Genomic DNA, 27,066 nt, shown 5'->3' on the forward strand with positions numbered 1-27,066 from the left:
GAATGTTTTTCCCATTTGTTTGTTTGTTTGTTTGTTTGCGTGCGCAAGGTCATGATATCAAATCTAATTTTGAAAAAAACAAATCGATATTACCCGAAAAAAGTAATGATTATTATTGTATCATTTTTAAAAAATGTAATTTTGAAACAAAGAAACAAAATCATTTTAATCATTAGCTAGAAAGTAAAGACTTTCCTTATTTATTATTTTTTCTTTTTTTTTGTTTGAGGGTTTGTGAATGTCGAAAATGTACTCACAATTGAATTCAATACGATTCATTAAAATATGATTAACCGTTTTGAATAAAATGAAAATGTTGAGGGTAAAAATTTGGAAAAAAATACCAGAGGTAAAGGAAAAAACTGTGAAAATGAATTTCCTCTTTGATTTCAACAACGACGATGATAATGATTATTATTTTAAACAAAAAAACAAACAAACAAACAAAACATTACCTTTTTCAATTTAATTCGATTGATCAATCGATTTACAAACAGCCAAACAAACAAACAAAAAAAAACATTGAAACAATATTGATCGGATTTCGTTATTTTCAGTACAATCGAATTAGTCGATAAAGGAAAATAAATCCAAAAATTATAATGGTGAACACACACACACTCACATCATATTCATTGTCATTCATTATGAAAAATCCATGATGATGATAATGATGAAATTTTTAAATTATTTAAAAATGGCCATAATCATCATTCGGTTGATTATTTTCATTTACGAAATCTATTTTTATTATCAATTCAATTATGAATGATTTAAATGGATAATTATCACTTATTTTTCCAAGATCATAACGTTTTTAATATTATTGCTAAGATTTAAAAAAAAAATTTCCCAAAAACTAAATGTTCAGAAGATAAAATTAAAAATTTAACATTGTTAAATTCTAAACAAACTATTAAAATTGACGTTATTTTAACCAGAAATAATTTGATAACAAAAAAAATCGTCCATCTTTTTTCCTCAATATAAATCTTGAATGTTGTAACTTGTTGTTATTTTCTTTTAGAAACAATTCATTCAATTCAATTCAATAATTGAAATCTCTAATGATCAATCTGCAATGATGTTTTCAATTAACAAAAAATAAAATAAATTAAAATAGATGTCTTTATCATTAGATTAGATTCTAATTGAAGGATTCGAATTTATCATTGTAAATTGATTATCAAGAATTTCAATTATCGAATCAAACTTGATGAATCTGGTGAATTTTATTTATAAAATTTTTTTATCATTATAAAAAATAAGAGGAAATAAAATCGAAAAAGAATACAATTTCAATAAAGTAAAGTAAAGTTTACTTGAAATTTTTATTCCATTTTTTACATTATATTATATTATTATTACCAATCATCATCATCATTATCATTATCATTTAACATAGGCACCATCAAGTTCGATTACTTTTTTCCAACGATCAGGTAATTGTGCAATACCATCATGCCAGAATTTTTCTGTTTGTTTATTAAAAAATGTTTGTATATGTTCATCAATCTGTGGAAGTTCTTGAAATTGTTTTCCATACAATGATGTTTGTAATGAACGAAATAAATGATAATCTGATGGTGATATATCAGGTGAATATGATGGATGTGATAAAATTTCCCATTCAAATTGTTTTGTTATTTTATCTATTGTTATTTCAGATTTATGTGCACGAACATTATCATGTTGATAAATGATGGTCATCGGTTGATGATTGTAATTATCATTATCTGTTTCAGATTGATTTATTGATGATAATTCAGGACGTTTATGTTGTATATGATAACGTAAAATATCTAATTGTGCACCATAAAGTTCAGGTGTTAATTGCTCTTGATATTCCATTAATTCCCAATAAAGTAAACCTTTATAATCCCACCATACTGATAGTAATGCTTTTCGATTTGCATTTATTTTGTTAAAATTTATCATCTTTTTGTTGTTCGAATGATCTATTGAATAATTAGAATTTCTTGGTAAAAGATCGTTTGATTTTTTTGTTCCACATTCTGCATTATTGAATATAATCCATTTTTCACCACCAACTATCAATCGATGTAAAAATGGTTCGACATGATTTCGTTTTATCAATTGATCACAAATCGATAATCTATCAGCCATAATTTTTTTGTCAAGATTTTTTGGCACCCAAACATCATGACTATTAACGTAACCGAATTTTGTCAAATGTTCATGAACTGTACTTTTAGATAATCCTAACATTATACCTAGTTCTCTTATTGAATATCTAGGATTTTCATACAATAAAGCTTTCAGTTTTTCACCATCTGCTGACATTGGACGGCCACTTCGTTCCTGATCCTCTAGATTAAATTTACCAGCTTTAAAACGTTTAAACCATTTACCAACAGTACGTGTACTGATGGCACCATCGCCATAAACTTCGCATATTTTTTCCGTTGTTCTTCCAATACGTTTACCTTTTCGAAAATAGAATAATATTACATGTCGAATATGCATTTTATTTGATGATTCATTTTGATCGATCAATTTCGATGATTTTTTCGATTTTTTTTCATATTTATCAATCTCATCAAAATAAGCATCTAAATTTTCATTATCCAAATGGTTTGTTGAAGTATCCATTCATCGGTTTATAACGACAAGACCTGATTGGGGACAAGAAAAATGTCAATAAATTTTATATTAATAATCAAAAATATTATTAAAAATTACTGTTTATAAACAAAAATAAAGATCAATTTTGAAAATTAAGAAAAAAAAACAAACTTCGAACGAATTGTTTTGGTGATATGAGCAATCATTTAAAAAACATTGCGCAAACATATCCAATTATTGACAACAATCACTATCGATAGGATTCGTCCATCAAGTTCATTGTTGTAAAAAGAAACAAAAAATTCTCACAACATTATCGTGTGTAGTGTTTTTTTTTGTGTATAAAAAAAAGATGAGATGATATTTTTTTTTATCGCGCATCAACAACCCGAAAATAACCAACAAAAACCAGAAAAAATATCAACACAATAGATCCGAATCATTTTAAATGAAAACAACAAATTTTTTTGGATTTCATCAATAGTCAACTTTCCAATTTATTGATCGAAAATTAACCGAAGAATTGAATCCATTTGATTTTATATTTGATAATAATAAAACGAACATTGACATTTTTTTTCGTATCTATAAATATCGAATAACGTCAATTTGTTTTTTTTCTGGTATGACATAATCAAAAATTAGAAAAAATTAGCTGCATTTATACAAAAACGGCGAAATAATTGTACGTCGAAAAATTTGACAACAAACAATGATTATTGCAACAATAATTTCTTGACAAATTTTATTTTCTATCAGTCGTCATCATTTTGGTAATAATTTATTCTCGGATTTTGTTTTCATTTTTCATTATCATCATCTATATCCATTACACATCTGGTAATTATTGTTTATTATTTTGATCTAATGCGTATTAATTTTGTTGTTGTTGTTGGAAATTCTTTTAATTCATTTTCATCATTTAGATCGATTAAATTTTTAAATACTACAATAATAATTTGAAATTAAAAAAAACAAAACAAAATGACGCGTACCGGTCATCGTGATCGTGAAAATAAATATGAACAAACAACGAATAATCGTCGTGCACCAATCATATTGACCGCTGATGATATTGCACAGGGTAAAGAATCATATTGGAGTGAATTAGAAATTAGCGGTATGTTAACATTATCATAATTTGTATTTAAAAAAATGTTGATTAATTTATTGTTTGTTATTCATTTAGGTCTTGTAAGAAATCTTAGTCCACAACTATGGTCATTTACACATTTGACCGGTCTTTATCTAAATGATAATAATCTAACAAAATTATCACCCGATATTGCTAAACTTGAACATCTAATATTGTTGGATTTGTCAAATAATAAACTACGATCATTACCGGCCGAAATTGGTGAATTAATAATGTTACGTGAACTTTATCTAAATCATAATAATCTTCGTCAATTGCCATATGAATTGGGACGTTTATTTCAATTACAACAGTTAGGTATGAATAATTTTTAATCATAATTATTGAGGAACTTGATTAATTAATTCTTCGTTTTTTTTCAGCATTAAAAGGCAATCCATTAACACAGGAATTATTGGTCATTTATAATGAACAAAACGGTGTTCAAAAATTGCTGACATATCTTCTTGATAATTTACAAGGTAGGTTATAATTTTCTTTATTAAAATTATTTAAGAAATTGAAATTCAGGATTTTATAATTCTAAAAAAAATGAAAAGAATAATCAAGTTGCCAATATGAGTTTGTGAGTGAAAAAAAAGAATTTTTTGACAAATCGATTAAAATTGAAAACGATTTTTTTTCTGTTTTCCAAGTTCAAGATCAATATGATCATCGTTTTATAAGAAATGATTGCCTGTCAATTTGATTAAACCAGTTTGTTTATTTATTTGTTTGATTTAAGTTTTTTTTCTTCAACTAAAATTATGAATATAGAAAATATAAAAAATTTTTAATTATTGTAAAAAAATTATAAATTGGATATCGATAGATTGTAATGAATTTTTTTCTACTTGAATTCTAATCCTGATTATTTATTTGGTTATGTTCATTCAATCAATAATGATGACGACCCCATTTATTGATGACGCAATGATGATCATCAATCGAAATGAATGAGAGAAGGGGGAAGAAAGAGAGAAAAAAAGTTGCCAACATTCAACCCAATGATGATGATGATGATTATACAACCTGTTGATTGTGCCTGTTCAGAAAAAAAGATGTTGTTGTTGTCCGTATAGATAATATATATATTTTTCTCTCTTTTTTCAACCAAAATGATGAAAAAGTGGTACGTCGTCGGTTAATTTTTTTTTGTTGCTTCAAGTTCCGAAGTTAGTTAGTCAAGTTTTCTTCATTTTGGTTAATGTGTGACCTGATTGTTATTATTTTTATTATCAAACGTTATACACTCGAAGACTTATACATTTAAAGAAATAATATTCAAATGTTCAACTTTACTACCTTTGTTTTTTTTATTAAAAATTTTAATTTTTTAATTTTTTACCCCATTAACCCGATTGATGTTTAGTGTCTTTCCCCTTTTTTTCCAAAAATTAAATATGAAACTAAGATGTCAATGAAAATTCAATGCAATATTAATGATAGTTTTCAAGAATTCTTTATCTAGCCTTTATCAACAACAAACAAACAAAAAAAATAAAAATTCAGGAAAATAGATAATGTAGGAAAAAGTAAGAAAAAAAAGGAAGCAACAAGTGTGTCATACACTAAACACACAATTGAATGTGAATAGATTCATTTTTATCAATATTTTCAATCTATGATGATAATGATTTTTTCCTGTTTTTAATCGCAATCATATATACAACCTGGTACGACCATTCATATATAAAAATCATTATTCATTTGTTCTTTTTTTATATTCTTATTTTATTCAAGATGTCTCTTTATTTTTTGTTTTCATTCCTATATTAGGAATAAATTTCAAATAAAAATTGTCAAATCTTTTTAAATCCCCCTTTATTCCTTTATATGGCTAGACATCCGAATTTAATAATGCTCGATTTAGTTATCGGACAGCCAAATTTTAAATGACCGATGCACGAATATTATTCTGAATTGTTTTTTTTCTTGATACTATTGTTGAATGTTGTTAGATGAAACATTTTGACATTTATTTTGGATGGTCTAATATTATCTACTTTTTTCATTTTATTTCATTACTTGGTTTGATGACAATCTTCGTAGTTGCTATCAATGATGATGATGAACTAGTTTTTTCTTTCTCTTTTTTGTTTGATCAATCAGTTTTGTTTTTTCTTTGTTCTTTGTCCACTTTGTTGTTGTTGTTGATGTTAATTGAAACAATAATTTTTAAAACTGAATTTAATTGACGATGATGATTGAAATTATAGACATCAAACATAAAAAAAATTTCATAATTTGAACAAAAAATAATAATTTTTTACGATAAAATTTAATTGAATTTCTCTTTTTTTTTTCTTGATATTTTTTTTTTTGTTTCGCTTTGATTATCCTAAATTCATCCATTCCATGAAATGTATTCGATGCATGATTAAGCATGATGAAAGAAAATAACCATATTTCATTTCAGGCAACTCTGGTAGTAGTCAATTTTATTGTCGTTTTTCCTTTTTCGTTGTTGTTTTTTATGAAGAAGAACCAGTAGAAAAAAAGTATAGTTACCGTTAAATGAAGTAAGAGAGAGAGAGAAAGAGAATCACCTAAGAAACCAGTCCCGTATAACTGCCATTGGTAAATGATGACCGACCGACCTCGATATCAAGATTTTCTTGTCATTCCTTAACTTTGTATATTGAAAAAAAATCTTTATCATCATCAGCATTGAGATTTACCCTCGTTTCTTGTTGTTGTTTTTCTTATCATCAATGAATGGATTGTGGAAGGGCAACTTAAAAAAGAAAAACAGCTGAGGGGGAGAAGAATCTTTTTTCCGTTTTTAAATAGAAAAAAAATTCAATTCAAGAAAGTTGCTCTGCCAGAATATCTGTATATATGTGATGTTTCATAACCAATGGATGGTAATTGGGGAAAAAATGAGCGAAAGAGAAAAAATACTCAATCAAAAATGAATGAGAAAACCTTTAGTTTTGATGATGTTTTTTTTTCGGTTACCAAAACCAAAAACACCTTGACCTAGACAAAATTTTTTTTTCCCAAAAAAAAAGACAAATTCACATTATATTTTTATTTGTTTGAAGAATGGTAGTGGTGTGATGATGGTTGTTGGTGTTCAGGATTCAATTGATGGTGCAAAAAAAGAGCCTTTTTGGTTAGAAGGAACGAAACTCTCTTATTATCATCATTTTTTTGATAATTTTATCATCATCAATATGTAGGACACATTGATAATTTCGAATGAATCGGGTAAATTGACGAAGGAAAGAGAGAGAGAGAGACTTGTTACTGAATTAATAAAGTTTCAAAAATCTTTAAGATTTTTCTTTTTCTAGTTAGTTTGTATGTCCGTGTTCGACGGTCACCAAGTTTTTTTGTATTTTCAAAAAAACTGTCCGATATTTTGTTTTTGTTGATGTTTTGTTTTGTTTCTTGATTTTGTTACTGGTTGATGTTCATTTTGTTGATTTTTGAATGTGTGTTATATTTGCGAAAAATAAATTATGATATCAATCGATTGTGATACAAATTTTTCTAAATATTTTTGGCCTAATAATCAAATTGTCTATGGCGGCTATCCAAACGCCATCAATAACGATTGGCCATTCCAACGAAAACAGTAGCAATGATAATAATGTTCATAAAAATCATGTATCACCATTGATCATTGTTGATAATAATGTTGTCGATGTTAATGTTGAGGATGATGGTTCACCGCTATCATCATCGGATCATTTTCATTCAATCAAATTATCTAATGACAATAATAATCTTATGCTGCCACAAAATCAGCATCAAGCAAATGTTGATCCACAATCACAACAACAGCAATATCAATGGCTATCGTCACCACCACAAGTTTCAGCTCCAAGATTATTGCCTAAACTACCACCACCAGCAACAACAACAACAACATCTGTTTCTGAATTAATATCAAATTCAACCAATCAACGATTAACACTTTCTCAATGTTTTAATCCATTATTATCATCATCATCACCATCTAATGGATCATTATTATCCGATGATAGTGCCATAAATAATGGCCGATTTATATCCGATGGATTGTCATCATCTTCTTCATCACCATCATCATCATCATCCCCTCCTTCGGTTGTTCAATCATCATCTGGATCAACATTTCAAGCTGAACTTTCCGAATTAGGTATTTCGTTAGCTAAATTAGCATTACATGCTGAAGGTGTACCATTGATTATTTGTGATGATTATTTACCGATTTCGGTTGCAAATTGTTCATCAAAATCACTAAAATATCAACATTCGAATGGTGGTGGAGCTGGTATTTCCGGATCGCAATCACGTAACAATGGTTTGCAGCCAGGTAGCCTACGGCGACGTTCCTATAGAGTTTTGCATCCATCACCACAACCATTACTTCCATCACCGGCACAATTTTATTTCCATCATTTAGCTGCTGTAGCAGCTGCTGCCCATGCTGCTGAAGCCGAACAACAACAGATTAGAAATAATTTTACATCATCTTATCGTAATCTAGCCTACCATCATCAGAATAATAATGTAATGGGAAATAATGGCCATTATATCAATCAACAACAGCAGCAACAAGAATTTTTGCAATCAAATAACAATGATGATAATTCCCTATCATCAATTAATGGCCATCATGGATCGACATTAACAACAACATCAGCTGCAACAACGGCGACAAAATCATCATCAATGACAAATTCATCTGCTTATTTTTTTCATCATCATCATCATTATCATTATCATCATCATGTTAATCCGCAATCTGTACAATCACAATCACTAACATCTCGTTTGAATAATGTTATGATTGAAGATGATATATCAATAATTAATAATAACAATATTATCAATAATGGTAATTTAAATAATCGTAATCAATCGTGTTCATCTTGTTTGAATACGACAACAGCCAATGTTGCTGATGATGATGAACAATCAACTTTTCGAGATGAAAATGAATTTTCATTTCAAGAAGATGGTAAAATGGTATCGATATTGGATCTCTATAAACATCAGGAACAAACAATGTCAAGAGTAAATTTTGTTAAAGGTGATGATTTAATACGATATCCATCATCGATATCGAATGGTTATCAACAACCACCTAATAATAGTCATATGATAGCCAGAAATTATGTTCATCGAAACATGAATCCTCATCATCAACAACAACAGAATTTAAATTCATTTGAAGAATCTCATTATCAAACTGTGATATCTAATTGTACAACAACTGAAACAACAATGTTCAATCAACAACAACAACAACCATTATCATCATTAATAATGTCCACATCACCATCATCAACATCTTCGTCGTCGTCGTCGTCAGTGATGAAAAATTTTGATCCTGAACAATTAGCATTAGTTGATTCAATTCTTGAAGAATCTAATACATCTTGTTCAGAAGATATCGAAAATCATCTTGAATCATCTTTTATTGAATCCAGTTCATCATCGTCGTCGTGTTCATTATCAACAGATCTAACAGCATCATCATCTTATTGTTCATCTTCATTTTTTAATCAAGAATCCGATATTGTTGATTGTTTGACAGGAAATGACAATATGAAAAAAATTGGAAACGGTAATGTTGATAGAATTGTTTTGAATGATAATAGTCAACATCTTACACTTCAATCTCAATGTTCCGATTCTGCATCTACTATTTCATCAACATCATCATCTTCATCAAATTCTCATGATCATAACACAATGATGGCAAACATTAATATTGATCATCAATCTAAACGTTTATCTGTACCGCGAATGTTAAAGCCAAGAAAACGTCGACGAAAAACAAATGCAATGATGGCTGCTACTGCTGAATCTTTTGTGGCCAAACAATCGTCGACTATAACAAATTCGTCATCGATGTTATTTGATTTAGATGATTATCACAATCAATATTGCTCATATAAGACTGATGTTGACAAACAAAACGGTAATAGAAAAAACATTGACCAGATTGAATGTAAGAGATTAACGCTATGTAACCAAACAGAATTTTTTGATCTTTTTTGTTGGATTATTTGATTGGTATTTTTTTTAATGTTATTTGGATTTGAATTTTTTGTTGAAATTGTTGTTGCTGTTGTTATATATTTCCATTGATTATCCTGATAAAAAGTTTTAGTTTTAGTTTAATACATCTTATTAGTGTGAATTGTAAAAGAAATTTAGTGTTGGTTGGAATATGATATCCTGAGTGTTTTATCGATGTTTTTTTTTCAAACAATTAGATTTTGATAGATTTTTTTCTTATTCTCAATTTAAACATATTTTTCTTTCATTTATTTATGGAAAAATAGTACCTGATATGCAACCACCAACTCGTCCATGGTTAACAATGGCCGAACCGACACCGATACATCATGTATCGAATGTTTTTACCGTAATGTGTTATAATGTTCTTTGCGATAAATTAGCATCAAGACAATTATATTCATATTGTCCTTCATGGGCATTATCATGGGATTTTCGTAAAAATGTTATTATGAAAGAGATTAAACAATATGATGCCGATATTATATGCTTACAAGAAGTAGAATCTGGACAATTTGAATCATTTTTTCTGCCTGAACTAAAAATATCACATTATTATGGAATATTTTCGCCGAAAAGTCGTGCCAAAACGATGAACGAACAGGAACGCAAACGTGTGGATGGTTGTGCCATTTTTTTCAAGACAGAAAAGTATTCTTTTTTTTCTAAAAATATTTGTTTTTTATCGATTGTTTTTTATTTAGATTCGAACTGGTCAATGAACATTTAATGGAATTCACATTTTTAGCCGCGCAGACAGCTGATGGCGAAGGATCCGAAGAGATGCTTAATCGGGTGATGCCAAAAGATAATATTGGTTTAGTAGCCTTGTTAAAAACCAGAAAAGTGGAAATCGGTTTGTTTTAATTATTTTTTTAATTTTATCTTTGTTAATTGATTTATTTATTAAATGATTCAAGATGTGTCCGAAAAATCATCCGAATTTGAAAATATGCAACCATTCGAAAGTCAACCATTGGTCGTTTGTACAGCTCATATCCATTGGGATCCTGAATATTGTGATGTTAAATTAATTCAAACAATGTTGATGATGCGTGAATTGCAAAAATTTATTGATCAATCGGCTACCATGTTTAATTTGAGCACCAATACTGAAAAACAAGTGGATCCAAATTCGATACCATTGATTATATGTGGAGATTTCAATTCATTACCGGATTCTGGTGTTGTTGAATATCTTTCACGTGGTCGAATTTCTGTCGAACATCCAGATTTTAAAAAATTAGCCTACAAACTATGCCTAAGGAAAGTTTGTCCAGTAGTTGATCAAAATGAAAAAGATTACACACATCCATTCGATATTGTCAAAGCATATGCTGATGGTGTTTTACCATTCACAAACTATACGTAAGTTAGTTTTACATTTTTGACTTAATATAATCTCATCAAAAATTCGTCAACAGATTCGATTTTCGTGGTGTCATCGACTACATATTTTGTTCACAGAGACTTTTCTCAGTCCTAGGTGTTCTTGGTCCATTAGATACTAAATGGTTTAGTAAACATCGTATACCTGGATGTCCACATCATTATATACCATCAGATCATTTTCCTATTGTAGCCGAATTGGAATTGTTGACTAAAAAATCTATGGCAGAATTAGAGAAACAAAAACAGCAACAAGAAAAAAATAATTTGGAAAATAAATCCGGTAATAAAAATAATAATAGTGGTAACAATTCAAATGGTCATGTTAGACGATAGAAACAAAATCAATCAACAACAACAATTAAATCATTATTGTTAAACACCTGAATATTATTCGAGCAATCAATTAATCTGGAACGATCTCTTCTCTATCTTTAAGTTACATTTTCTCGAATTTCATTTTTGATCAATAATTTTTTTTTCATTTTTTTTTAAATTGAAATCATTTTTGTATGTTTCACATCTATCCATGGGATTCAATCAAATTTATCAACAACATAATTCATTTTAAAATCTGTTTGAAACATTTTCAACACAACCATACACACACACGCACACGTTTCTTCATAAAATAATAATTTTCATTCCAAATTTTTTTTTCTACTAAATAAATGAATACTAACAAAAAAAAACTATATCCCCTCTCTCAAATCTTTTTCGATACATTTTTTCCATCTTTCACTTTCATATTCATTGTGTAGTATTAGAAATTATCATTTCACAAACACACAAACACAAACATAATTCTTGTTCAAATTCTGTACTTTCGATCAAAAATTTTTTTTTCTTCTTTTTATTCAATCCGTTTGGTTTTGTCATCATCGTTTATGTTACGTTTCGATTGTTTTGTTGTTAAATTAATCGATTTATACAATTTGACCATTATCAAATCAACACAGATGCATACACACACACACACCCAAGCAAAAACTACTTACCACATACCTGATTGTATATTGTAGGCGAAAAAATAAAATAAACAATTTACCATCTGAATGAACGATCAATTTTTGTAATGATATTTCTAAAAACAAAAAAAAACCCAAATCCTGAATAATAAAAAAATAGTTTTTTTTAATTCTTGCTATGAATATTTCAAATCAATTTGTTTTTTAACAAATTCAATATAAATAAAAATTCTATTTACATAACGTTTCATCACTTTTTAAATGTCCGATTCGCTTAGATTTGCATCACGTTGTTGTTGTTGCTGTTGTTGTTGAAAAATTTCACGATCATGAAAATGTTGTTTTTCCCATAATGATGCATACAATGATCCAGGTTTAACAACTAATGAATAATGATCACCACTTTCTTTTACACTACCATTTTCCATCACATAAATAGTATCAGCATCGACAACTGTTGATAATCGATGTGCAATAAATACCGATGTACGATTTTCAGCAGCAATTTTAATAGCATTCATTATGTTTTGTTCAGTTATTGAATCTAATGAACTTGTTGCCTCATCAAATGCTAAAATCGGTGCATTTTTTAATATGGAACGAGCAATAGCAACACGTTGTTTTTCACCACCACTTAATTTTAAACCACGTTCACCAACATTTGTTTGGTAACCATTTTTCCAACGAAGAATTGAATCATGTAGATGAGACATTTTAGCTGCTTGATATACCTGTTCTTCAGTACAATTAAGATTACCATAATTTATGTTAAAATAAATGCTATTATTGAATAGAACTGTATCTTGTGGTACGATTGCAATTGCTTTTCTTAGACTTTCAAGATCATAATCACGAATATCACGGCCATTGATCAATACACGACCTTTTTGTGGATCAAAAAATCTATATAATAATCGAACAATAGTACTTTTTCCTGAACCAGATCCACCAACTAAAGCAATCTTTTTTCCAGTCGGTACTTCAAAGCTAAGACCATTAAGAATAGGGGAATTTTGATTATATTCAAAATAAACATCCTCAACTTTGATGAATGCATTCTTTGGTGAAATGATCAACGGTACAGCTTCTGGTTTGTTTCTAACTTTCGGTTCTAATTTTAATAGACTAAACATTGCTTGCATATCAATCAGCGATTGTCGAATTTCTCGATAAACAGATCCAAGAAAATTTAATGGCATTGATAATTGAAATAAAAGTCCATTAACCATTACTAGATCACCAACAGTCATTTCACCGGCAACAATACCACGTGTGGCTAATATCATAATGGTAGCTAGACTAGCAGAGAATATTGCATTTTGGCCAAAATTTAAAAATGCCAAACTAGTAGTCGTACGTATAGAAGTATCAGTATATTTTTTCAATAATTTTTGATATTCGTCCGATTCATATTTTTCGTTATTAAAATATTTGACCGTTTCATAATTGATCAATGAATCGACAGCTCTTGCACCTGCTTCGTTTTCTGTTTTGTTCATTTCAATGCGAATTTTCGTACGCCAAGATGTAACTGTCAATGTGAACAATGCATACGTTGCAATACAACCAAGCGTTACGGCTACATATTCGGGACCAAATTTGAAATAAAACAACATTGATACAAGTGAAACTTCTAATAAGGTTGGAAAGACATTGAAAACTAATGCGGATAAGGCAAAATTGATACCACGTGTACCGCGATCTATTGTTTTTGATAATGCACCGGTATTTCGATTCAAATGAAAATCAAGATCCATTTTATGTAGATGAGTGAACACTTGATTTGCAACACGACGAATAGAATCATGTGCAACTTTTGCAAAAACTGCATTACGAGCTTCATTGAAAAATGATGAACCAGCACGAGCCACACCATAAGCAATCATCAATGCAACACCTGTCGTAATAACCGTATTTGTCGGGTCAGTCATGGCCAACATATTTCCAGTATGTTGATTAAGATGATCAATACCATGTTTAAATATAAACGGTACGCTTATGCTGACAGCTTTAGCTGCAACCAACAATCCAAGTGCCATTATTACACGATTACGAATATCTGGACGATCTTTTGGCCATGTATAACTAAGCATTTGTTTGACTATCTGCCAACCACCAACCTCACCATTGACTTTGAATTTTTGTATTTCAGTTGTACCATGGCCTGGATGCCATTGTCGTCGTTGTTGTTGATCGAAAGTGTTTTTCGAAAGTAGATCATCATCATTTAATGTTCGTGATCGGCTAAGAACTGAATTTTGTTTTGAATGTTGAAAATTCGGCCATCGACCCCATGAACGATTCAACTGATTATGATGTGCAGTTGTATGGAATATATTTTTTAATTGATGATTCAATTTCAATGGCAGTCGATAACATTGTCGGTGGTTAAGTAATAAATAATTATGATGACGTATGAAGAAACGTGATAAATCAGAAAATGTTGATGATGATGTGATGGTCGAATTCAATGTCAAGTGGCTAAATTTCCTTCCTGAACGTGAAAAACCACCAACAGTACGACAATTAGTAGCCAGAAATAATCTGGTCAACATTTTTTTACGTTTTAGTTTGTGCTAAATATATTTTCAAGAATTTATTTTAATGAACTGAAAAATTCATTTGAAGAAGACATCATAATCTTTACCATCATGAAACCATAACGAAAATTTATCCATAGCAACAAAGTCAAAAAGGAAACATGAATGAAATGTAGAGAAAAAAACAACAATTCCTGATTTACTCACCAATGATAAGATTATGAATGAATGAACCAATTTATGATTAAATGAATAGCAAAAAAGAAAAGTTAAATCATATACAAGATTTAAAGAAATAGAAATCATGTATTCGATTGAACGATTAAAAAGAACATATTTTTATTGTTTACAATATTAAAATTTTGTCCTTTAATTTTTCGATTTCAATGATAAAAATTGTCATTGAATTGTTTTATGCCAGCTGTTTTTCCTCGAATCCAATTTATTAATGAAAAATCGAATACATTATATCCGAAAAACGTCCTATATGAACAGGAAATCCAATGTAAATTCTTTGTCTCATCGATCGATTTTTGTTTTGTTATTGTTTTTTCTTTCAATTTTTTTTAATCCTGTGAAAAAAATTAATTTATTTCATAAAGAATAAAATATTCAGTTGGAAAATTTTCATCAAATATGACAAAATTTAGCATTAATGAAAGATTGAATAATCAACAGAATCCTAATCAAAATCCTATTAACAATGGTAATTGTATCATTCATTCAACCACCAATCATCAACAACGAGAAAATAATAACAATAGCAATTCTGTTGATGAAAATAATGTTGTTTGTGTTGAATCTACATCATTATCATCATCATCTTCAGTAACTGTTGCTTCTACAATGGCTCCTGTTTCAAGCATCATCAATGTTAATAATAATACAAGTACATCGTCGTCATCATCATCTACGTCGACATCATCATCATCGTCATCATCAATGATGGCAAACATGAAGATGTTAATGATGAAAAATAATCAATCATCATCGGCAACATCAACGTTGTCATCACCAATGATTTTACCGTTATTGACCACAACATCCACAACTAACACGGCTACAGATTTGACTAATAATAATCGCATGTCATCAATAATGTATAATAATAACAATCATTATCCTCATAATCATACGATATTTCATCAAGGTGATTCAAGAAATTTATCTAAAAATCTTTCGTTTCATCAACCACAACAACCGTCAACATTCTGTCCACAATCAATGATGATGATGAATGAAACAATGTCAAATATGAACAATTCGCTTACCAATAATAATTGGCGTGATGAAGCTGATGGTAGTGAAGAGGATCGAATGATACGTTTTATATCAATACCTATTACACAGTCTAAAGGACCAGATTCAACAACATCAAATACCGCTATTGTTCATCATCAAAATCCACAACGACTATCAATGGAAATGAACACGAATAATGATAATAGTGTTGATGATTTAAATGATAATCAAAATAATGATAATAACAATGAAAATGAACATCATCAGAATATTCCATTTTTTAGTGGTAATATTGTATCTTCCACAATGAATTCTAACGATAATATTGGTCATCATCAAATAAATATGGCCAATATCAATACCAATAACAATAATCAAAATCGTACTAAAAAAATTTTAAATCGTAATGCTCAAAATCCACAGCCACAACAACAGCAGATACAACAGCAAGAATTTTATGTTAATCGAATTGTTGATCTAATGGATTCATTTAAAAAATTACTCAAATCCTCTCCAACATCAAATATTCAACAGCCGCAACAGCCTGAAGATCATCAAAGATCAACGATTTTTAACAATAATAATATTAATAATAATCGAAGAACTTTAAATGATTCGGATATTTCAACTAGAGAAAAAGTATCGTTTCAATCGACGAATAATAATAATCATCGTCCATCACCATTACAAACATCTACAAACAATGATGTGAAACTGAATAAAACATCAAATTTCAATTTTTATTTACCATCAACTAGTACTTCGAATCCACCGACATCATCATCCTATCGATTCAACAATAATAACAGACAAAATATTGACGAAACAATAATTAATAAAAATCAACAAGGCCAAAAACAGTTTAATAATTGTAATAATTTTCGTCACGGCTATAGCCGTTTTCAATCGGTACCAAACAATCCATTAGATGAACAATTCAATTTAATCAATAATTTTTCGCAACAAATTCATTCAAATCCATTGGAAACAATTGATTCTTCATCAAATCAGGGTGCTAATTTTATTGTTGATACATCATCACCATTCGATAACAATTATTTCAAACAAATCAATCAACAAGTGTATCAGCTGTTAATGTTGCAAAATTATCAAATTAATCAACAACATCAATTGATAATGGCATGGATCGAATGTCAACAGGAATGGCTTCGATTACAACAATCATCAACAAATCAATCAGCTGCAGCTACAGTGAATGAATCGAATAATTTGGTTGATCAAATCGATTGTCCGCCATCTTCGCCTTCGATTATTAATCATCCATTGAATAATCAAACCGTACCTGGTGTACGTGCAAATAATTTCTTGGATAATTTTCGTAGTCAATCATTTCAGAATAAATTACAAACATCGACAAACTTATCATCATCACAACAACAGCCAAGCAATCAATATCCACTATTTGCGAATCGTGAAAATTTTCAAACGACAAATGGCAATGTTGCCTGTAATCATCTTTGTCAAAGTGTTTGTAATAAAAATTCTCGTTCACATTCGATTGCTGGTTTTACTACCGATTCAAATCTAATTTTCGGTCACAGTAGTAGCCACAATAATGATAATAATAGATGTAAGAATCAATTGAAAAATAATTTGATTAATACATCACCATATTTATCACCTCATCATCATTATCATCGTCTTCATTCACAACAAAATCAACGTCTAAATAATTCAAATGTTGATAATCAACATCTTCGAAATCGTACCAACAATGCTGATATGAATGAAAGAAAATTATCAAAGTTAATTTCAATGGTAGAAAAATTGGTACATTCAAATAATGATGGTTCAAATTTGAATGAATTGAAACGTAAAAAAACTAGCAATATTGATCCGGCTAATTTGCCAAATTTACGTGAAGATGCCTGTGAATGTGATCTAGATGTTGATTATGCTGATCCTAATGATGATAGCGATGAAGATGATGATGACGAAACCATTCAAAATCGTTCAAATCAAGATGAATCCACTAATTTTCATCATATTTATCAACAATCATCTTCTTCATCATCCACCGATTTTATTGTTGGTGATAATGGGCAAAGAAAAAATGAAATTTTAAAAAATAATTCAAAAACAACAAATTCAGAAATTATCCGTCCATTAATGCCGGCTGAAGGTCGTTCAGCAACAGAACCACAACCACCACCATTCAAACCATTAAAATTACCAATAATGTTGTCTACATTGTCATCATCACCATCAACTTCATCGTCGTCACAACAAAAAACTTCGAATCGTCCTCCAATTACTGGGAACGATTCCTCTACCGATACATTCGTAATTAATAAGAAACCGAATAAAATGCCATCATCAATGACAAATGGAGAAAATTCGGACGAAAATTCATCAAAAACTGTTATCGATTCTTCATATAAAAACCATGATAAATTGAGTAATGGAAATTTGGCTGTAGATGAAATCGATAAAAGTCGATCAAATTTATCAGTTTCTAATGATCATAAATCATTTCTTCAAAAAATTAATTTGGATAGATCTAAATCATTATCATCATCATTGGCAGATTCATCGAAAGGAAAAAATGAATCTCAAAAATCGGATGATAATAACGATACTGGTAAACCATCACACATTAATGATCAAAATCAACGAAATGGTCATGATGTGAGCAGTAGCAGTGATGAAGACGAAGATGATGATGATAATGATGGTGGCAATGATCAACGTAATGAAGAACAGCAACCACAATCACCACCACAACATCAGGCTGATATTCGTATTCATGTGGTTCCAATGGTTGCCAACGGAAATGCTAATGAAGTTCGAACATCCGTACGTCTTAGTGGTGATGGTGAACAAGGATTGTGAAAAGAATCAATTTGTTTTTATTTAAAATCTGCATATTTTAATGTGGATTTTTATTTCGAAAAAAAAATTAATTTCACATGATGTTCAATCGATTACAATTTCACATATTTATTTTCAAATTTTTTTTAAATTGATTTTAATTTACATTAAAGTTTAGCTCATTTATGAGCTGTTCAATGGCCAAAAAAAAATCACACATTTCATGAATAAAAAATATTTTATTCATTTCTTTCCGGCTTCAAGTTGAAAAAATCGATAAGAAATTAAGAAAACAAAATTTCAAAAAAATATCATTTAAAAGCAATTCATTTGTAATTTTTTTTTCTGAAATCGATAATTTTTTTTTGAAAATTATGAGAAAACCATAACAACCGTCAGCTATTAACATTACCACAATTATAGATTTACAAAAATTTTTAAGAAAAAAAAAGTTCTACCCATTCAAAAAATCAGAAAAAAAATTGAATTCTTTTTAATATGAGATTGTCTAGTGTGCAAAAAAAGAAAAAATAAAAAAAAAAAAAAAAAAATAAATATTTTTCTATTTTTATTTTTTTGGTTGAATATTTAATCAAACTTTGAATTTCAATATAGTTAAACAACAATTTCAAACAATGGCTTCAAAATTCATCGTTTTGATTCAAATGTCTATCAAACATTTTCGAAATATTCTATTTTTAATACGAATATCATTGATTTTTTGGACAAATATGATCGGTCCATTAATTTGCTGTCAAATGATGAAATATTTACGAAGATATTTTTCAACATATAGTGGCCCAAGAGAATGTGAATAAATCTATAATAAATCATTAGGTAAACAATTTCGTTTGAAATTGACAACAGAGACAAATCAATTACATCAAAATTGTCATATTTGTCAATGCGTCAGTTTTATGGAATTCTATTTTATAATTTATTCTATAAAAGCTATATATGAAACTTTTTCGAATCAACAAAGTCGATTTGATATTTATTCGAAAGCAATTTCTTGGAGATTAGTTGATTTAGATAATATTGCTGGCTTATTTGTTGTAATGATGGCTTTCCAGCTTGGATTTTATCTTTATCAACTTTATTATACGAATGAAACCGCAGACATATTGAATGATATTATATTCGAACAAAATCACAAAAAATTTCATTCACCATATCGTTTTCGTTCAAAAATGGCCTGTAATGTTGTCTATGATTTAACAAAAAAAATCATCAGTTCATTTGGTATTTTTGTTTTTGTTCTCAGTAAGTATTCAATTATTCAATAGTCGTATTATATTTAATAAAATATTTTCTTTCTCCTTTTTTTGGTCATTATTATTGCATAGATGTTGTCTTGCCAATATGCGAAATTATATCAATACAATTCATCATCGAAAATTCCAATTACTTTTTCAATGTTGATTACAACATTGTTGATTCTTTATATCATTACATGCACCTGATGTTCGTTATAGTATCATGGAAATTATATGATTTATTTTTTATTTTCTATGCCCATTGTAATATATTATTGGCTACTTTGTCATTGTCATTTTTAATTATATTCTATATAAATGTATGGCAAACAGAACAATTATTGAATAAAAGTTATCATCGACTATCATTATCATCTATTTTGAATATTTATCGTCAATTAAAACGTTTTCCAAAAATATAACACACTTAATTTAAAATTAATATCGATTAGTCGTGTTTATTGTGAAGTGGTTACAGTATTTTTATTTATTAATATACCAATCAATTGTTATTTTGTTACATTTATCATGATCAATCATATTACAATGTTTAAAATGTCCATTATAGGGGTTTCACACTAGCAGCAATGTGAATGAAATATTTCAAATGCAATATTTCACTACATTTCAGCCTTATGGACTGAAACCAGTGCTAGTGTGAAACCCCTATTATAGTTACATTGATTTTTCAACAAATGTTATGTATATTCGGTTTCCATCTAGTGTATGCTATTTGTAATCGTTTCTTTCAAAAATCATCAACTAAATTTATACAATTATTACCTAAATTAATTGGAAAAAATTTTTCATCATTTATAAAATTATCAAATTACGGTCAAGCATATCATACCAAAAATAGTTATGGATTTACATATGGAAAATTGGAACTCATATCTATTCGAGAATTTATAAAGGTAACTAGTAATTAATGAAATTATTATTTTCATACTAAAATTGGTGTTTTTTTTTCTATTTATACCTGAAGTTTGCTCTACTTTATAGTCAATTTATAATGTTCATATATAAATTAATTCTTTCAAATCATTTTTCTTAATGTAAATTTTCGAAGAATTGGCGCCAAATTGTATTCGAATTCAAAATGTTCAAACAAATTGAAGCATTTTTTTTTCGCAAAAAATCATAAATTTCTGTTGACAGTTTCATTTTCAGATTATATAGAAAGAATTTGCAAATCGAAAATCGATTACAATACATTGAAAATATATTTTCATCATCATTATCAAAATCATTCATCTATTCAACATATGAATAATAAAAAACTTTATCGTAATACAAGTGTGTGTTGCTGGCCTTTGGCCAGCAGCACGCATACTTGTTTCAGCCCGTAGATTCTGGCAGATGAGCGGCTACGCCGCCCATCGCCCAAATCTTTGGCTGAAGTTTTGTTCTTTTGGGATTCGATCCAATTATTTATTTGTTTTCTATCCATTTGTTTCGGGTCTCACCGAAAATCGGTCCAAGAAAAATAGTGGAGAAAATCGCCAAAAATAGCCACAAATATTGGCGCTTTAGTTAGTTCCTCCCGGAAAACCTAATTGCACAAACCTAACCTAACCTGCTTAAACCAAATTTAAATTATATTTGAATATTTCCATTTTTTTGCTATTTTTTCCTATTGAGATTTTTTTGCAAACCATAATTTTTCTCTAAGGCCGCAGTCCCATTACAATGAGACCGGGGCCTAAGCGTTAACAATTGTTTCTATCCCGAGGCCATTCATGTTGCGCACGATGTTGCGCACATTGACTTTTTCTGCAGACCCTTTCTAACACATTTGTCAAATTTCCTAATAGGGGTTTCACACTAGCAGCAATGTGAATGAAATATTTCAAATGCAATATTTCAGTCCATTTCAACCTTATGGGCTGAAATATTTTCGTGTATATATTTCATGAAATATTGCTGTAGTGTGAAACCCCTATAACACATTTCTCTGCTAATTGCATTTGCTAACACATTTCTCTGTGCACGACACTCTCGAGAAGCTTCGCTTCTCGTGTTTATTATATAGATTGTGCTGTTGATTTGTAATAATTCTCTATGTTTGTATTTTCAGTTATCGATTAAAAAAATTATCTTTTTTTGAATAAAATAATATTTTGATCATCGATTCTTTATGATTGTCATGGTTTCATTGAATAATGATGTTATTTGTTTTTTTTGTTGTTATTTAACGTTTTGGAATTGAAATAAATAGCATATTTTTTAATATTTATATTTTCATCAATAAAGTAATATATATTTTTTAAGGAAGAAAATTGACATTAAAAATTGATTGAATAATAGTTGTTTTGTTCTTTGAATAACCTTTATGAAAATAAATTTTTTTTTCACTATTCAAACCCTAACTATAAAAGTTAACAATTTACCTTTAAATATAAAATATGTCTAATCGAAAAATGTTTATTAAAAAATTTTTCATTTATAAATATCTATTAATTTATCAACAATTTTCTGCAACAATAACCATACTTGGTCCATTAATATTATTACGTATGATGAAATATTTAAAAAGATATTTTAAAATGTACAATGGTTATCGTGAATGTAAACGTCTAAATTATCATGAAGAAATGGCAATATTTCAAAAAACTTCGATCAAAATCCATCCAAATTGTCAGATTTGTTTGGCAACAAATTTTATTGAATCAATTTTATTCATACAATTAATTAAATTTATCTATCTTTGTTTTTTCTCTACACATAATCCATTATGGATTTATTTTAATGGCGATATTATAGCAGTGTTTCATTTAGAACCAATGTGTAATTTATTTGCAGCCATGATTGTTATTCAGATTGGATTATATAATCATAATCTTTTCTTTAAAAATTCTTTATCATCAAAAATATATTGTATTTTATTTAAAAATAATAGTCATCTTCAATTTCATCCACCCTATTTGTATCGTAAACAATTGGCTAATTTAATTACTAAAAATATTGTCGAAAAAACTTTAAAGGTATTCGGTTTGTTTATCATCATAATCAGTGAGTATTCTTTCCATTCAAATCAAAGAAAAATTATTCTTGTTTTTTTCACATCATACAAATAATATCATTTTTTTTTAATTTTGTTGATTACAAATACATCAAATAGATTTTGCTTATCTAACATTTGAATCGATGACAATTAAATTTGTATACGATAATTATGAACAAATTTTTCTTCTACCAATTAATAATAATGAAACAAACTTAATATACGATTTCAGTATTCAATATTTGAAAATCATAATATTGATAATCAATTGGAAAATTGTTGAATTTTTTATCTATATTTATGGACATTCAAATCTATTGATGGCAATCTGTGTTTTATCGAATCTAATTATATTCTATATAAAAGTTTGGCAAACAGAAAGATTATTAATAAATCGATCAATATCATCAAACAAATTTTACAATAATTCTAATAATTTGAATATGTTATCAATATTTGTTTGTAAACGTTTAATACGTTTCATACATTATCAAACAGATAATTTACGTATGATTGATCATTGTCGTATTTATTCTAATGCATTCACTATATTTTTATTTTTCAATATTCCTATTAATTGTTATCTGATAATGTTCATTTTATCGGGAAAAAGTGATATATTGAATGGATTTTTTCTTTTTATAATTGTTATACAACAATCATTAGTATTGATTGGTTTTCATTTAGTATTTGCTATTTGTAATCGAAATTTTCAACATATATCTATACATTTTATCAATCAATTGGTACAATTAATTAAATATGGCTATAAAAATTTTCCAACGCTTCTTAAACTTTCAAATTATGGACAAACAATTCATACACGAAATAAATATGGTTTTACCTATGGAAAATTAGAACTAATTACTATGCATGAATTCGTAAAGGTAAGTTTCCTATTTTTGTTTTACAAAAATAAATAATATCATTTTATTTTATGGAAATTCAATATAGTATGCATTACTTTATTCACAATTTTTGATGTTTATTTATAAATATTTTATACATAACCGAGGATTTACAAACGAAAACTGAAAAAAAACTCATAAAAGTAAGTGCTATAACTGAAATTCTTATTTTTGTCATACTAAAATTGATATCTTTTTTTAAATTATGATGATTTTTTTTTGCTTCAGGACTTTCTTAAAGTCATACCATTTTCTTTCTTTCTAATCAGAACAATTATCTTCAAATAGAACATTCAATAAAGATATCATTATCATTATCATCAATTTTGTCGTTAAAATTGTATTTTTATGAACATTAAAAATTTGTTAATGGCATTGTTTTCCATGTTTCATAGTCAAGTTGCAATTCATATTCTGCCTATAATAAAAGTTTGAAATCAAATAAGTACGTTGTTTTCATCTCTAATAATTATCATTACTATTTTCAAAAAGATATACCTAACCAATCGATTGATGAATTATAAAGAATAAATACAATTAAAGAGAAAAAATATCCTAATTCGATCGATTTATATAAATGTGACTTTTGAATTTTTTTTCACACAATTTTCCACTCGAATGGCGACTCTCACTCGCATGCGACAACTAAGCGCTCGAGCTGCGGTTCTTTAAAAAATTCAGCCGAGCGCAAAGGGTTAAAGATGATTGATGATCAATAGCAAAACTTTTCATTATAACTTTTTAATTATAACTTTATAGCTTCCAAAAATTTTATCATTACCGAATCGATTGTAACCATAATAATTGTCACCATAATTGTTGTGCGTGATGAAAAACTTATTTCAAGTTACATACAAACATTCCCAATAAAATAGATTCAAAATTTAATATTAAGTATTCATTATTTTGAGTAGAATAGTGATTGAAAATTCAATCAAATTTAACAAAAATTGACATTACAAAGTTGAATAAATTTTGTTTTTTTAAATGAATCGGTATTGAAATTTCTTTCAATTCTCATTCATTCATTGATTTAAAAATTATTTATCAGCGAATCAATTCTATTCAAACTATAACGGTCATACTTGACAAATTAACTCAGAGCAAAATACAATGTCTAATCTAACAATGATGATGAAAAATTTTCTCATCCGTAAATATTCATCAATTCAACAACAATTTTCGGCAACAATAACCGTACTTAGTCCATTATTATTATTTCGTATGATGGAATATTTACAAAGATATTTAAAAATGTACAATGATTTCCGTGAATGTAAACGTCTAAATGATCATGACGAAGGAACAATATATCAGAAAACTTCGATCAAAATACATCCAAATTGTCAAATTTGTTTGGCAACAAATTTCATTGAAACGCTTTTATTCATACAATTCATAAAATTCATTTATTTTTATTTTTTCTCCACAAATGATCCATTATGGATTAAAATTAATGCTGATTGTATTGGAATATTTAATTTGGAACCCATGATTAATCTATTTGCAGCCATGCTTATTATTCAGATTGGATCATTTAATCATAATCTTTTCTATAAAAATTTTCCATCTTCAAAAATGTATGTTATTTTATTTGAAAAAAATGGATATCTACAATTCCATCCACCTTATTTCTATCGTAACAAATTGGCTAATTTAATTACTAAGAATATCGTTGAAAAAATTCTAAAGACATTCAGTTTTTTCATCATCATGATTCGTAAGTAATCTTTGCCTACAATTTACTCACAATTTACAAACTCATCATACTAATATCGATTCTATTTTTATACTTAACAATACTAGATTTGGCATATTTAACAATTGAATTGATTACAATCCGATTTGTTTACAATCATTTTGAAAAATTACCAGCGAATAATAATGAAACATATGATTTTATTATTCAGTATTTTAAAATTTTTATGATGATAATCAATTGGAAAATTTTCCAATTTTTTGCCTACATTTATTTACATTCAAATCTATTGATGGCAACCTGTTTTTTGGCAAATCTGTTCATATTTTATATAAAAACTTGGCAAACAGAAAGATTATTAATAAATCAATCAATATATTCGATCAAATTTGATGATATTTATTATAACTCGGAACCATTATCATTTATTGTTTGTAAACGTTTAATACGTTTCAAACAATATCAAACAGATAATTTACGTATGATTGATTATTGTCGTATTTATTCTGATGCATTCACTATATTTTTATTCATCCATATGCCTATTAATTGTTATCTGATAATTTTTATTTTATCTGGAAAAAGTGAAATGAGGAGTGGATTTTTTCTTTTTATGGTTATTATTCAACAATTTATAGTATTGATTGGTTTTCATATAGTATTGGTTAGTTGTAATCGTAATTTTCAACATCCATCCATTCGTTATATCGAGCGATTTGTACAATTAATAAAATATGGCTATAAAAATTTTCCAACACTTCTTAAACTTTCAAATTATGGACAAACATTTCATACACGGAATAAATATGGTTTTACCTATGGAAAATTAGAACTCATTACTATGAAAGAATTTGTCGGAGTAAGTTTGCTAATTTCGTATAACAAAAAATAATTAATCGATTTCATTTTGTTTTATTGAAATTTAATATAGTTTGCATTAGTTTATTCACAATTGTTAATGTTTATTTATGAATATTTCATACAGAATCAAAGATTTACAAACGAAAACTAAAATTTATAGTTTAAAAAAAATGAATAACTACACATTTATCAATCGATTTTAATTCTCGATCATCAGATGGCGCATAAAATATCATTCAAAAAAATTTGAAAAAATATATCGCGGATTTCGAAAAGTCTCATCAACATTTATTTATAAATATTTCATATAAAATTAACGATTCAAAACGAAAACTAAAAATTATAATTCAAAAAAAAAAAAAAAATGAACAAATGAACATTTTCCATTCATTTTCTAATCATTTATATTTTCATGAATAATAGGAAACATTATTATTATTATATTGTTTTATTAATTTGGAATAATTTTCAATGTTATTATCAATTATTGATTTCAAAAAATCAACTTTTTGTTTCAAATAACTTTTGGATCATACACGATTGTCATGGTTTCACGAAATGATTATGTGATTTTTTTTTTTGTTATTTTTTATCGTTTTGAACTTAAATAAATATCATATTTTTT

The 27,066-nt window shown here is 27.9% G+C and overlaps 6 protein-coding genes and 1 long non-coding RNA gene across 10 annotated transcripts; 6 read left to right on the top strand and 1 right to left on the bottom strand.

Moving 5' to 3' along the window:
* The first annotated feature begins 3,190 nt into the window (after positions 1-3,190).
* On the top strand, positions 3,191-4,214 carry LOC142645376 (CCR4-NOT transcription complex subunit 6-like). Its single transcript, XM_075821460.1, has 4 exons — positions 3,191-3,426; positions 3,513-3,706; positions 3,776-4,039; positions 4,105-4,214. The coding sequence occupies exons 2-4, from the start codon at positions 3,571-3,573 to the stop codon at positions 4,212-4,214; spliced, it is 510 nt and encodes a 169-aa protein (XP_075677575.1). The 5' UTR covers positions 3,191-3,426; positions 3,513-3,570.
* Positions 4,215-7,117: 2,903 nt separating this feature from the next.
* Positions 7,118-12,269, top strand: LOC113792565 (uncharacterized). Its single transcript, XM_027342470.2, has 5 exons — positions 7,118-9,641; positions 10,009-10,393; positions 10,447-10,598; positions 10,663-11,110; positions 11,167-12,269. The coding sequence occupies exons 1-5, from the start codon at positions 7,253-7,255 to the stop codon at positions 11,465-11,467; spliced, it is 3,675 nt and encodes a 1,224-aa protein (XP_027198271.2). The 5' UTR covers positions 7,118-7,252; the 3' UTR covers positions 11,468-12,269.
* Positions 11,995-15,022, bottom strand: LOC113792566 (iron-sulfur clusters transporter ABCB7, mitochondrial-like). Of its 2 annotated transcripts, XM_027342473.2 has the most exons (3): positions 14,847-15,022; positions 12,339-14,740; positions 11,995-12,240 (listed from the first exon to the last, which is right to left on the bottom strand). In XM_027342473.2, the coding sequence occupies exon 2, from the start codon at positions 14,652-14,654 to the stop codon at positions 12,357-12,359; it is 2,298 nt and encodes a 765-aa protein (XP_027198274.2). In that variant the 5' UTR covers positions 14,655-14,740; positions 14,847-15,022; the 3' UTR covers positions 11,995-12,240; positions 12,339-12,356. The 2 variants fall into 2 exon arrangements, with proteins under 2 accessions (XP_027198274.2, XP_027198273.2); XM_027342472.2 differs by lacking the exon at positions 11,995-12,240 and having other exon boundaries at positions 12,246-14,740.
* A 127-nt stretch (positions 15,023-15,149) lies between these two features.
* LOC113792564 (uncharacterized) lies at positions 15,150-19,177 on the top strand. Its single transcript, XM_027342469.2, has one exon. The coding sequence runs from the start codon at positions 15,276-15,278 to the stop codon at positions 18,732-18,734; it is 3,459 nt and encodes a 1,152-aa protein (XP_027198270.2). The 5' UTR covers positions 15,150-15,275; the 3' UTR covers positions 18,735-19,177.
* Positions 19,178-20,722: 1,545 nt separating this feature from the next.
* LOC142645377 (uncharacterized) lies at positions 20,723-21,582 on the top strand. The gene is made up of 2 exons (XR_012846523.1): positions 20,723-20,883; positions 20,955-21,582. It is a non-coding gene; the product is annotated as an uncharacterized LOC142645377 (long non-coding RNA).
* A 433-nt stretch (positions 21,583-22,015) lies between these two features.
* LOC142645374 (uncharacterized) lies at positions 22,016-25,503 on the top strand. 2 transcript variants are annotated; one of them, XM_075821456.1, is made up of 4 exons: positions 22,016-22,981; positions 23,091-23,860; positions 23,928-24,024; positions 25,392-25,503. In XM_075821456.1, exons 1-3 carry the CDS (start codon positions 22,375-22,377, stop codon positions 24,006-24,008), a joined length of 1,458 nt encoding a protein of 485 aa, XP_075677571.1. In that variant the 5' UTR covers positions 22,016-22,374; the 3' UTR covers positions 24,009-24,024; positions 25,392-25,503. The 2 variants fall into 2 exon arrangements, with proteins under 2 accessions (XP_075677571.1, XP_075677572.1); XM_075821457.1 differs by lacking the exon at positions 25,392-25,503 and adding an exon at positions 24,110-24,376.
* On the top strand, positions 24,385-26,763 carry LOC142645375 (uncharacterized). 2 transcript variants are annotated; one of them, XM_075821458.1, is made up of 3 exons: positions 24,385-25,601; positions 25,688-26,439; positions 26,512-26,763. In XM_075821458.1, exons 1-3 carry the CDS (start codon positions 24,995-24,997, stop codon positions 26,590-26,592), a joined length of 1,440 nt encoding a protein of 479 aa, XP_075677573.1. In that variant the 5' UTR covers positions 24,385-24,994; the 3' UTR covers positions 26,593-26,763. The 2 variants fall into 2 exon arrangements, with proteins under 2 accessions (XP_075677573.1, XP_075677574.1); XM_075821459.1 differs by having other exon boundaries at positions 26,566-26,763.
* The last annotated feature ends 303 nt before the right edge of the window (positions 26,764-27,066 follow it).

Source organism: Dermatophagoides pteronyssinus, unplaced genomic scaffold (genome assembly GCF_027571235.1).
Source record: "Dermatophagoides pteronyssinus isolate colony J.1.1.1.1 unplaced genomic scaffold, Derpt_VIB-CSIC_2022.12 sq0010, whole genome shotgun sequence".
Classification (NCBI taxonomy): domain Eukaryota; kingdom Metazoa; phylum Arthropoda; class Arachnida; order Sarcoptiformes; family Pyroglyphidae; genus Dermatophagoides; species Dermatophagoides pteronyssinus.

Excerpts from the sequence above, each read along its gene's own strand:
- LOC142645376 (XM_075821460.1), top strand. The coding sequence starts at position 3,571 with ATGACGCGTACCGGTCATCGTGATCGTGAAAATAAATATGAACAAACA. Across the intron at positions 3,707-3,775 it reads GAGTGAATTAGAAATTAGCG|GTCTTGTAAGAAATCTTAGT; the intron begins GTATGTTAACAT and ends TTATTCATTTAG. Across the intron at positions 4,040-4,104 it reads ATTTCAATTACAACAGTTAG|CATTAAAAGGCAATCCATTA; the intron begins GTATGAATAATT and ends GTTTTTTTTCAG.
- LOC113792564 (XM_027342469.2), top strand. The coding sequence starts at position 15,276 with ATGACAAAATTTAGCATTAATGAAAGATTGAATAATCAACAGAATCCT.
- LOC113792565 (XM_027342470.2), top strand. The coding sequence starts at position 7,253 with ATGGCGGCTATCCAAACGCCATCAATAACGATTGGCCATTCCAACGAA. Across the intron at positions 10,394-10,446 it reads ATTTTTTTCAAGACAGAAAA|ATTCGAACTGGTCAATGAAC; the intron begins GTATTCTTTTTT and ends TTTTTTATTTAG. Across the intron at positions 11,111-11,166 it reads TTACCATTCACAAACTATAC|ATTCGATTTTCGTGGTGTCA; the intron begins GTAAGTTAGTTT and ends ATTCGTCAACAG.
- LOC113792566 (XM_027342473.2), bottom strand. The coding sequence starts at position 14,654 with ATGTTGACCAGATTATTTCTGGCTACTAATTGTCGTACTGTTGGTGGT.
- LOC142645374 (XM_075821456.1), top strand. The coding sequence starts at position 22,375 with ATGTCTAATCGAAAAATGTTTATTAAAAAATTTTTCATTTATAAATAT. Across the intron at positions 22,982-23,090 it reads TTTGTTTATCATCATAATCA|ATTTTGCTTATCTAACATTT; the intron begins GTGAGTATTCTT and ends TACATCAAATAG. Across the intron at positions 23,861-23,927 it reads CTATGCATGAATTCGTAAAG|TATGCATTACTTTATTCACA; the intron begins GTAAGTTTCCTA and ends AATTCAATATAG.
- LOC142645375 (XM_075821458.1), top strand. The coding sequence starts at position 24,995 with ATGTCTAATCTAACAATGATGATGAAAAATTTTCTCATCCGTAAATAT. Across the intron at positions 25,602-25,687 it reads TTTTTTCATCATCATGATTC|ATTTGGCATATTTAACAATT; the intron begins GTAAGTAATCTT and ends TAACAATACTAG. Across the intron at positions 26,440-26,511 it reads CTATGAAAGAATTTGTCGGA|TTTGCATTAGTTTATTCACA; the intron begins GTAAGTTTGCTA and ends AATTTAATATAG.